The following is a 12,168-nucleotide window of genomic DNA, read 5'->3' on the forward strand; positions in this document are numbered from 1 at the left end:
CAACCGATGTTATCCTCAAAAGTCCTGTGCCCTACTCTAGGGCTGCAGTGTCTGGAGGAAGGGCCAGCAGAGGGGGAGCCCTCTTCCTAATTGACATACAGGCTGTGTGTGCTGGCCAGACCCTGATATCAGATTCCCCAGGGAAATGTTGCAAAGGGCAGGTCAAGGATGTCACTGGGAGGTTTCATTGCTTTTTCAAAGGGAACGGTTTTCAACAGGCAGTGGAACACATCCTGTAGTGAACTGGGGGGATGAGCTATGCTTCTCTGCTGGCAAAGCTGGGAAACACTGGGCTTAGCTAGATGAGAGCTGTAAATGTGTCTTTTCCACATCCTGTACAATATCTCCTCTTCTTAGTCTTTCCTGTGACCTCATCCTTTTCTTTTTTCAACATTTTGTGATTTCCTCAAGTAAAGAATGTTGTTGCTATCTGTCTTCTAGTTTCCCTTGTGACTGGGAAACACCTTTTGGAGACTGACTTACTTTTAATTTCATCATTTTCCTGTGGCTCTACTTAGTTCAACAAAAGCAGCTATTGATAACCATTTTCAGAAATATATTTACTGGGATTTCCCTGGTGGTGCAGTGGTTAAGAATCCGCCTGCCAATGCAGGGAACACAGGTTCGATCCCTTATCCAGGAAGATCGCACATGCCACAGGGCAACTAAGCCCGAGCGCCACAACTATTGAGCCTGTACACCTAGAGCCCGTGTTCCACAACGAGAGAAGCCACCGCAACAAGAAGCCTGCGCACCACAACGAAGAGTAGCCCCCGCTTCTCGCTGCAACTAGAGAAAGCCCGTGCACAGCAACGAAGACCCCACACAGCCAAAAAAAATAAAGAAAAAGAAATACATTTACTGACATGGAATAATGTTCTCAATATATCACTGAATAAGAAAAAAAGCAGGGCTTCCCTGGTGGCGCAGTGGTTGAGAATCCGCCTGCCGATGCAGGGGATGCGGGTTCGTGCCCCCGTCTGGGAAGATCCCACGTGCCGCGGAGCGGCTGGGCCCGTGAGCCATGGCCGCTGAGCCTGCGCGTCCGGAGCCTGTGCTCCGCAACAGGAGAGGCCACAACAGTGAGAGGCCCGCGTAACGCAAAAAAAAAAAAAAAAAAAGAAAAGAAAAAAAGCAGACAAAATAAGTATTACGGTAGGATCCCATTTGGGAGATATATATGTGTGTGTTGATAGGTATGTGTATTTCTATCTATCTATACATCCATCCATATATACGTACTACTGAAAAAAGTTTGGGAGTTTTTATGCCACAATATTTAACAGTGAGAGTCTTTAGATGGTGGGATTCCAGGTGATTTTTATTTTCTTCTTCTTTGCATATTTGCATGGTCTGGGTTTTCTACATTGTACATATCATTTGTGCAATTAAAAGTATAGTGTTTTTTTGGAATTCCCTAGCAGTCCAGTGGTTAGGACTCCGTGCTTCCACTGTAGGGGCATGGGTTCCATCCCTGGTTGGGGAACTAAAATCCCGCAAGCTGTGGGGCATGGCCAAAAAAAAAAAAAAAGAAAAACATATATAATGTTTTTTTAAACAACAAACTTCACTCTCCCTAATTCATTTCATTTCTTCTGATCTCTAATCATTGCTTGCCTTGCTCTTATTTTTTTGAATTGATATTATCTTTGTTTAATGAAAGAAATTTGACATTGAGATTATAGAAGTTACTAATTGTTCATCAGAGAAGCTGCTGTAGAAAAGAGGTTGAATAGAGCCAATCCCATGTTTAAATCTACATAGAATGATCTGAATCCTCTCAGAAAAGTTATCTCCCCCACCAAATCCCATTGTTAGATAGTTATACCTTTGGGTAAGTCATTGCCTTTTTCTGTCTTTTTTTTTTTTTTTTTTTTTTGCGGTACGCTGGCCTCTCACTGCTGTGGCCTCTCCTGTTGCGAAGCACAGGCTCCGGACGCGCAGGCTCAGCGGCCATGGCTCACGGGCCCAGCCGCTGCGCGGCATGTGGGATCTTCCCGGACCGGGGCTCGAACCCTTGTCCCCTGCATCGGCAGGCAGACTCTCAACCACTGCACCACCAGGGAAGCTCTCATTCATTCTTTATTTAAAATTCAAATACACTGGGAAGGCGTATTAATTTGCCAGGGCTGCCATAACAAAGTACCACAGACTGGCTGACTTGAACAACAAAAGTTTATTTTCAGACAACAATTTCTGGAGGCTAGAAGTCTGAGATCAAGGTGTTGGCAGGGCTGTTTTCTGGGGCCTGTCTCCTTGGCTTGTGGATGACTGCCTTCTCCCAATCTTTATATGGTCTTCCCTCTGTACAATTCTTGTTAAAACTTCTTTTTATAAGAACATCAGTCATATTAGATTAGGGTCCATTCTTACAATCTCATTTTAACTTAATAACCTCTTTAAAGACCCTATCTTCAAATACAGTCACATTCTGAGGTACTGGGGGTTAGAACTTCAACACATGAATTTTGGGAGACAATTTATCCCATAACAGAGGGGTGATATATACTAAGTCACAAATTCCTTTAAGCACTTTTCCTTTTTGAAGGAAGGATAACATGATAAGTTATTGAAAGGGGGATAGGGAGAAAAAGAAATTAAAGAAAAAAGAAAAACAAGTGTCCAGGGTAGTGATTCTTAGCTCAAGATGATTTTGCCCCCCCTCCCTTCCAGGGGACACTTGGCAATATCAAGAGGTAGTTTTGGTTGTCACAACAGGGGAGATGCTACTGGCATCTAATGCATAGAGGCCAGAGATGCTGCTAAACATCCTACAATGTACAGTACAGCCCCACAACAAAGAAATATCTGGCCCTAAATGTAACAAGGTTGAGAAACCCTAGGATAAACTTTTGGATGACTTCATCAACATAAAAATGTGAATATCTTTGATCCAGTAATACTGCTTCTAGGAATCTATCCTACAGAAATATTCACCCATGTGTACAAACATATATAGATACAGAGATAGAGAGAGAGATAGAGACAGATATATACAGATGCTCATTGCTTATCATTTCAAAATTGTAAATGACTCAATTGTCGACTAAGTTTCAAGAATTCTTGTTGAAAATGTATTATAAACTGAAAAATTAAATTGCAGAACAATATATATGTTGTCCCTTTTTAAAAAAATCCATATACATTTATATATAGTTTCTTTAAAACCACATATGTTGTATTTGTGTGTGTGACTGCACGGTTGAATATCTGAAGTCAGAGGTTGCCTCTGGGGAATGGCATTATTGGCAATAGAAGAACTTTCATGTTTAACTTTATACATTTCTGAATAATTTTGCTTAAGACCTCAAGGATATAGGAATTTGCTTTGGCAAATGTGAGACAGATTACAGTCTAACTTTGAGACTACTGACTCACTAATTTGTAAAACTATTTTACCAAATTACTGTAAATTAGGGATCAACAAATTATAACTCTCAGGCCAAATCTGGCCTGACTCCTGTTTTTACACACCCTGTGGACTAAGAATGATTTTCATATTTTTTTTTTTTTTTTTCGGTACGCGGGCCCCTCTGTGTTCTGGTCTCTCCCATTGCGGAGCAAAGGCTCCGGACACGCAGGCTCAGTGGCCATGGCTCACGGGCCCAGCCGCTCCGCGGCATGTGGGATGCTCCCGGACCGGGGCACGAACCCGTGTCCCCTGCATCGGCAGGCGGATTCTCAATCACTGTGCCACCAGGGAAGCCCCGATTTTCATATTTTTAAATGGTTGAAAACATCAAAAGAAGAATAATATTTTCTGAAATAAAATTTGTGCAAAACTCAAATTTCAGTGCCCACAGATAAATTTTATTGGAATACAACCACACTCATTCATTACAAACTGTCTGTGGCTACTCTCATACTACAATAGCAGAGCTGAGCAGTTTTGACACAGGCCATCAGGCCCACAAAGCCTAAAATATATACTATTAATATTTGGCCCTTAACAGAAGTCTGCCAAGTTCTGCAGTACATCATATAAGATGCTGTCTAGGATGTTGAACTTCCAACTCTTTTGCTCATGTATGCTTTAAAAGAATTGTGAAAAGCTATGTCACCTCTTCACCTTTTTTCATTGACATCACACATTTTTTTAAGTTTAAATAGACACAAAGCGTTTAATTTCTAACATCTACATAGTACAGCATTTATATATATTGATATTTTAAATTAAAACTGTTACATTACTTTAAAATGCATCCAACTAAATCTATAACAGTTTGATACCTACCATCATCCATTTTAAAAAATTATAAAATAAACAAGCTCTTCTTTGAAGTTGAAAATTTAATCTTTTTTTAAGCTTACATTTCCATTTTGAAATAACTTCCAGACAGAATTTTATTCTAATATACTATATGTTTATGCTTGAACATATTTTTCATCATCATAACACTGTCTGTAACAAAAATATGTATTTAAATTGAGGTCACAGTTATATTCTCTTGTCATAGTCTGGGTTTTTCCTGGGATTCCCTGACCTAAATGATTTTTTTTTTATTTGTATTCATTAAGTTTCATTCTTGTGCTGTATAGTTCTACGGGTTTTCACAAATGCATAATGCCATGTATCCACCATTTCAGTATCATGCAGAATAGTTTAACCATGCTAAAAATCTTCTGTGCTTCCTCTTTTCCATCCTCTCTTCCTCCCCTCAAACAACTGACAATCAATGATCTTCTTATCTCTGTAGTTCTGCCTTTTCCAGAATGTCATATAATTAAAATCATACATAGGTAGCCTTTTCAGGCTAACCTGTTTCACAATACATATTCAAGGAGGTTCACCCAAGTCTTTTGTGGCTTGAGAGCTTATTTCTTGTTGGTGAACAATATTTCATTGTATGGATGTACCACAGTTTGTTTTTCATTTCACCTACGGAAGGTTGATTCTAGTTTTTAATGATTATGAATAAAGTTGCTACAAACATTCATGTGCAGGTGAGACTTACTCTTTATTATGACTTCATTTTTCATTTCAAGTATAATATTCAAAGAATATAATACAAGTAATTGACAGAGAAATACATCTTGAACGTCAAAATTAAAAGTTAAAATTAAAATGATATGGCCCATCACAATTGATTTTTTCAATTTTTTAAGTAATGAAAAACAAGATAATAAATAATGTGTTGGTTCTTATTACTTAAATAGCAAAAATACAATATAATATGTAGCTGCAATTGTAAGTTATTTGTGAAGTAAGAAACATTATACAAGGCATGGTGTTCTTTCTGCATATATGTAAGTGGGCATATATCAAACTTTGGGGTTAGGCTTTTGAGATTAATTAAAGAATAGGCAAGTATGTGTTGGCCAAAAAGTTCGTTCGGGTTTTTCTAGCATCTTATGGGAAAAACCTAAATGAACTTTTTGGCCAACCCAATATAAAAAATCAGAAATAATCCCATTAAATTCATTAGACATCATAATAAAATTTTTCCTATTTATTTAATGAAGGAGGAAGATATATACATACACAAGGGACTTCCCTGGCAGTCCAGTGGTTAAGACTCCATGCTTCCACTGCAGGTGGCACAGGTTTCATCCCTTGTTGGGGAACTAAGATCCTGCATGCTTCATAGCATGGCCAAAAAATAAATTAATTAAATTAAATTTTTAAAAAATTCACCATTTGTAGTACCACTACAGGTTTGCTCCCTGCAAATACACAATTCTGATGTATTCTATTTTGCTTGATTCCTATCACAAAAGAAAAACATGGTGCATTTATTTATCATGCAGTTTTCCTGCACTGCCACATTCTAGTAAGGAGCTCCAAAGACTGCAAAAATTCCAAATTCAAACCTGGTCTTTTTGTCAATGTAGGTGATAGTATGTATTTTAGTTAACAGTTTGGGGACTTCCCTGGTGGTCCAGTGGTTAAGACTCTGTGCTCCCAATGCAGGAAGCCTGGGTTCAATTCCTCATCAGGGAAATAGATCCCGCATACCACAACTAAAACCCGGTGCGGCCAAGTCAATAAATATATATATATTTTAAAAAACAGTTTGTTAGCTTGATTTTTTTTTTTTTTTTTTTTTTTTTTTGCGGTATGCGGGCCTCTCACTGTTGTGGCCTCTCCCGTTGCGGAGCACAGGCTCCGGACGCACAGGCCCAGCGGCCATGGCTCACGGGCTCAGTCGCTCCGCGGCATGTGGGATCTTCCCGGACCAGGGCACGAACCCGTGTCTCCTGCATCGGCAGGCGGACTCTCAACCACTGCGCCACCAGGGAAGCCCTGTTAGCTTGATTTTTAAAAAATATTTATTTAGGGCTTTCCTGGTGGCGCAGTGGTTGAGAGTCTGCCTGCCGGTGTAGGGGACACGGGTTCGTGCCCCCGGTCCGGGAAGATCCCACATGCCATAGAGCAGCTAGGCTAGGCCCGTGAGCCATGACCGCTGAGCCTGCACGTCCGGAGCCTGTGCCCTGCAACGGGATAGGCCACAACAGTGAGAGGCCTGCATACCGCAAAAAAAAAAAAAAAAAAAAAAAATTTATTTGGCCGCGCCCAGTCTTAGAAGATCCTGAGGCACGCGGGATCTTTTAGTTGCAGCATGCGGGATCTATTTCCCTGACCAGGGATCAAACTGGGCCCCCTGCATTTGGAGTCTTAGCCACTGGACCACCAGGGAAATCCCCGCTAGCTTGATTTATAACGTTTAAATATTTAGACATTTAGTAAATGGGATTCCATTTGTACTTCGGCCCTAAGCTAAGAACGCATTTGAGAATGAGATAGATAATTCTCTTACTATTCCATAGAGTAATACAGAAACCTAGATTAACATTAGAACAGCCTAGATTCCTGGGAACGGTTTAACCTAGGTACAAACTCAACCGTGGCCATCACTACTTTGGTTTATAAGGTGAAAATAGAGTAGCGCTGTATCCCCAGGGGGGACACACCTGAGTGTGTCACCCTGAGTGAATCCACCTTAGCACACATGAAGAATAAAGCTGTTTAGTCATTGCTACTACAGTTCCCATAGCTGCTGCTACTACTACATATTAATAAAGACATAGAAAACACAGGCTAACCCTAAAGATCACCATGTGGAGGTCCAAGCCTTGGGTGGGAAATTCAGGCATATTCTCCACATTAGGCTGCTGACTGCAATCAAAAGAGGCAGGTCTTAGACTCATAGATTCTATTCTTTTATTTATTATGGCAGTTCACAGAGCTATTCTGATAAAACCATGGCTGAAGAGGCTTTCTCTTTGGAATTTGTCACATGAGACCACATTTTGCACATGTGCTCACATGTTAATATCTCTCTGCAGCCTGTGAGGCCCCGCACACCAAATCCCTGGTCACAGAGTCCAGTCCTGGGCCTAGACACAAGAAGCAGAGGTCATTCATCACTTGTCAAAGATCTACGCACTGCCGGGGAAAAAAGGATTGTGATGGGACCATTTGGATCTGACAACCAAGATCTCTAGCTAAGTAAAAACTCAAGTTTTTTCCAGGGTCATGTCCTCTTCCCCTAGAAGGAAAGGACATTATTTCTAGGATGACCCCTTCTCTTCCTTCAAGACACAGGCAGCAGTGGACCTGGTCACATTCTTCTCTTTAACTGATGTTGTGTAATATCTTTGTCATTGTGTTTATAAAGAAAAATCTGTTTAACAGTAAACCTGGCTCTTTAAATGTGCACCATTTACACAGAGGGTTAAAGAAAATTGACATCACATTAGGTGACAGTCCATATTTTTCCATAACCCAGAAAAGTCATATACTAAATATAGATCAGAACTCCAAATTTTACTAGAATAGAAATATTCAAAGACCCAGAATCTTTTGTAAGCTATACAAAGAGCCCTTTGAAACCCAAACTAGAATCCCATCAGTCTAGGAAAGAAAATCTTAAGTGATGTTTTCTATCTACAAGTCTAGCCTTGTTCTAGAGCAAGTTCTTTAACTGCAGCCCAGAAGGCAATAAGGAAGCCATGTCACTGGACTGTTACAAGAAAACAGAGCTAGTACAATATTTTCCACCTTGTACTGCGTGGGTGGGTGTGAACACTTTTAGATCCCTAAGAAGCGTTGCTGCAATTTCACAAGGCAGATTAGCAATTCTCATGAGCCTCCTTAATGTACTTAATGCTTAAAAGATTAAGTCATCATGGGAGAGTTACAAACTGTATCTGTATCCTAAGCTGGGATCCTGTAAGAGCACACAATACCCAAAAAATTGCCATGGAAGAGGAAAGATCCAGAACTCATAGTAGTGTGCATCCAGCTTTCTTTCCTAAATATTGATTGCTGTTTACACCCTAAATAGCTTTGGGACATTCAGTGATTAAAATAAAGCCAATATGGGCTTCCCTGGTGGCGCAGTGGTTGAGAATCCGCCTGCCGATGCAGGAGACACGGGTTCGTGCCCTGGTCCGGGAAGATCCCACATGCCGCGGAGCAACTAAGCCCGTGAGCCATGGCCGCTAGGCCTGCGCGTCCGGAGCCTGTGCTCTGCAACAGGAGAGGCCACAACAGTGAGAGGCCCGCATACCGCAAAAATAAAATAAAATAAAATAAAGCCAATATGAATCTCTCTCTCCATTTTTCTCCCCCAAGCAGATCCTCTCTTCTGGTTGCACTGTTACGATCAGAAATATAAAAAGCAATAATTTCCACTATGAACACCTAGCAGCTATTGAACATGGGGGAAAAAAGAACTTTGGGGGATATCAATTAAGTATGTAAAAGAAAATCTTCCCTTTTCCTGACTCATGTAACCCATGTTTTTATTTATTAATTTACACACTTCATCCAAGTTAAATACTAATCCAAAAAGCACCATCACATACATCAAAATTATTTCCACATCTATCAAGTCTGAAGATTCTGAGATCTGGCTGCCATGAGACATTTGAGACAATAAATAATTCTGTGTGAGTACTTTCTCAGCCCCTCTAACTTTGACTTTGTCATTTCATAATGAAAGGACTTTACTGTGCTCTCTGCATCACCGGCAGGAACAAGAAGCCTGAACGGAACCCTTCAGTCAGTCAGCAAGGCCAAACAGAGGGTCTATTAGGCCTTCGGCACTCTGAGAGATGTAGCAGAAGCAGCAGAATGGCCCTTGTCTTTGAGGAGTGTACAGAGGGTTCTATAAAACACACATATAAGAACCTTTGAAAGACAGTATGCTTAATCTAGTAGGCATTGTGGGGTACACAGCAGATGTGTTGTAGGAGTCCAGGGGAGAAGGGCGCTGGAGTAGTCATGGGTCTCAGGGATAGCATGAGCCTTAGATAGAGTGAGGGGAGAAGGGAAGATCTTCCAGGTGGGGGAAAGGACAGGAGAAAAGCTGGAGGAAGGAACTCGGCAGGGCTCCGCGACAGCTCCATTTTCCTCCTGTGTTTCCAAATCGGTTCACTTGTTGCTTCACAATAAAGAAAGCAGGTCATCCATTCTCCTTGCCCTTGTGCTTTCTAGCTGTATCTATTCATATTAATAAACTGTTATAATGACAAAATATTCCAGAGATCCTTGCCTGTCCCTCCAGACTGAGGCAGTTGTAGAGTCTTCCCGCACAGAACGTTTTGGCTGTCTCCTTTCCATTGCTCCTCTTTCCATTTTTCGTCTCCTTTCTTCTGCCACAGACCTTCGCTAACTCCACAGGTTGATTAGACAAGGGATTGCTGCCTCTTCTCCTTTCAAAGGAAGATTCTGTTTGGCCCAGCTTGTGGGAGAAACACTATGCTGACCTTCTCTTGGTCGAGATCTAGAGAAATTTTCCATTTTTCAACAAAGATTCATGTCCTTATTAGTTTGCATATTCCATCTAAGTTAGCATCCCTTAGTGAACTACATCAACAGAAATCTTCCTGGCCAGACTAACAGCAAAGAGGGGGTGGTGGGTCAGAAGGAAAACACCTGCGTTAGAATTTATTCTCTCCCATCCCACAACTTCCCATTGGTTATCTATCCTCCCACTCCTTCGCATCCTTTCTGGAAGAGCTATACTGTCAGCAAATAGTTACCAAATGCATGTATTGTATTTAGGCATCATGGCTGTGCCAGGAAGTGTAAGACAGTTTTTCTGACTCTGAGGAGTTTGTATTCTTACTGGATAAAAGAGGCTCATTTGTTGGAGGCAGCAGCATCAGGGCCTCTCAGAGGTCAAGAGTGAGCTGGATACTCTGACTTTTTTTTTTTGCGGTACGCGGGCCTCTCACTGCTGTGGCCTTTCCCGTTGCGGAGCACAGGCTCCGGACGCGCAGGCTCACCGGCCATGGCTCACGGGCCCAGCCGCTCCGCAGCATGTGGGATCTTCCCAGACCGGGGCACAAACCCGTGTCCCCTGCATCGGCAGGCGGACTCTCAACCACTGCGCCACCAGGGAAACCCTAACTTTTTTGAGACTTCAGCTATATTTTTAAAAACGAAGTGCCAAAATGAAATTTTTAAAAATACAGTAGGTTTTTAATGTATACACTTAAATTATTGCTTTTGACACAAAAAATTACAATGACTAACTTTTGAAACTGTCAAAAACCTAAATTAACATGAATCTTCATAGCAATATTATTCATAATAGCCAAGAAGTGGAAACAACCCAAATGTCCATCAACTGATGGATGAATAAACTTTGGTGTATCCATACAATAAAATATTATTTGTCAATAAAAAGTAGTGAAGTACTAGTCCATCGACAGATGAAAGGATAAAGAAAATGTGATTTTATATATATATATATATACATATACACACATATACATGTATACCCACATATACAATGGAAATACTACTCAGCCATAAAAAAGAATGAAATAAGGCCATTTGCAGCAACATGGGTGGACCTAGAGATTATCATACTAAGTGAAGTAAGTCAGACAGAGAAAGACAAATATTATATGATATCACTTATATGTGGAATCTAAAAAAATGATACAAATGAACTTATTTACAAAATAGAAATAGACTCACAGACGTTGAAAACAAACTTATGGTAACCAAAGGGGAAAAAGGGTGGGGAGGGATAAATTAGGAGTTTGGGATTAGCAGATACACACTACTATATACAAAATAGATAAACAACAAAGACCTACTGTATAGCACAGGGAACTATATTCAATATCTTATAATAACCTATAATGGAAAAGAATCTGAAAAAGAATGTATATGTATAACTGAATCACTTTTCTGTATACATGAAACTAACACATTATAAATCAATACACTGAAGTACTGATAAATGCTACAGCATGGCTGAACCTTGAAAACAGTATGCTAAGTGAAGGAAGCCAGTTACCAAAGATCACATATTGTATGATTTCATTTTTATGAAATTTCCAGAATAGACAAATTTTTTTTATTTGTCTATTCCTTCTTAAACCAATCATCTGTTGATGCGCACTTGGGTTATTTCCATGTCTCAGCTATTGTAAATAGTGCTGCTATGAACATTGGAGTGCACATGTCTTTTCAAATTGGAGTTTTCAACTTTTCCAGATATATGCCCAGGAGTGGAATTGCTGGATATATGGTAGCTCTATTTTTAGTGTTTTGAGGAACCAGCATACTGTTCTCCATAGTGGCTGCACTAATTTACATTCACATCAGTAGTGTAGGAGGGTTCCCTTTTCTACACACCCTCTCCAGCATTTTTTTTATAGACTTTTTCTTTTTTAAACATCTTTATATAGACTTTTTGATGATAGCCATTCTGATCGGTATGAGGTAATGCCCAATTGTGGTTTTGATTTGCATTTCTGCAATAATTAGTGATGCTGAGCATCTTTTCATGTGCCTGTTGGCCATCTGAATGTCTTCTTTGGAGAAATGTCTGTTTAGGTCTTCTGCCCATTTTTTGATTGGGTTGGGGTTATTTTTGATATTGAGTTGTATAAGCTGTTTGTACATTTTGGATATTAACCTCTTGTCAATTGCATCATGTGCAAATATTTTCTCCCAGTCCATAGGTTGTCTTTTAATTTTGTTGATAGTTTCCTTTGTTATGCAAAAGCTTATAAGTTTGATTAGGTCCCATTTGTTTATTTTTGCTTTTGTTTCCTTTGCCTTAGGAGACAGGTCCAAAAAAATATTGCTGCCATTTAGGTCAGAGAATGTTTTGCCTATGTTCTTTTCTAGGAGTTTATGGTGTTATGTCTTATATTTAGGCATTTTAACCATTTTGAGTTTATTTTTGTATATGGTGT

At 40.1% G+C, this 12,168-nt stretch overlaps 1 protein-coding gene across 1 annotated transcript in view; it reads left to right on the forward strand.

Annotated features, from left to right (window-relative positions):
- The window catches only part of HEATR4 (HEAT repeat containing 4), a 46,314-nt gene extending 38,737 nt beyond the window's left edge, over nt 1-7,577 (forward strand). Inside the window, exon 16 of the mRNA XM_059055944.2 lies at nt 7,288-7,577. Within this exon, the coding sequence (XP_058911927.1) occupies nt 7,288-7,446 (159 nt within the window). The 3' untranslated portion in view covers nt 7,447-7,577. The remainder of the gene's footprint in view (nt 1-7,287) is intronic.
- Nucleotides 7,578-12,168: the final 4,591 nt, after the last annotated feature.

This window comes from Kogia breviceps, chromosome 3, assembly GCF_026419965.1.
Source record: "Kogia breviceps isolate mKogBre1 chromosome 3, mKogBre1 haplotype 1, whole genome shotgun sequence".
NCBI lineage: Eukaryota > Metazoa > Chordata > Mammalia > Artiodactyla > Physeteridae > Kogia > Kogia breviceps.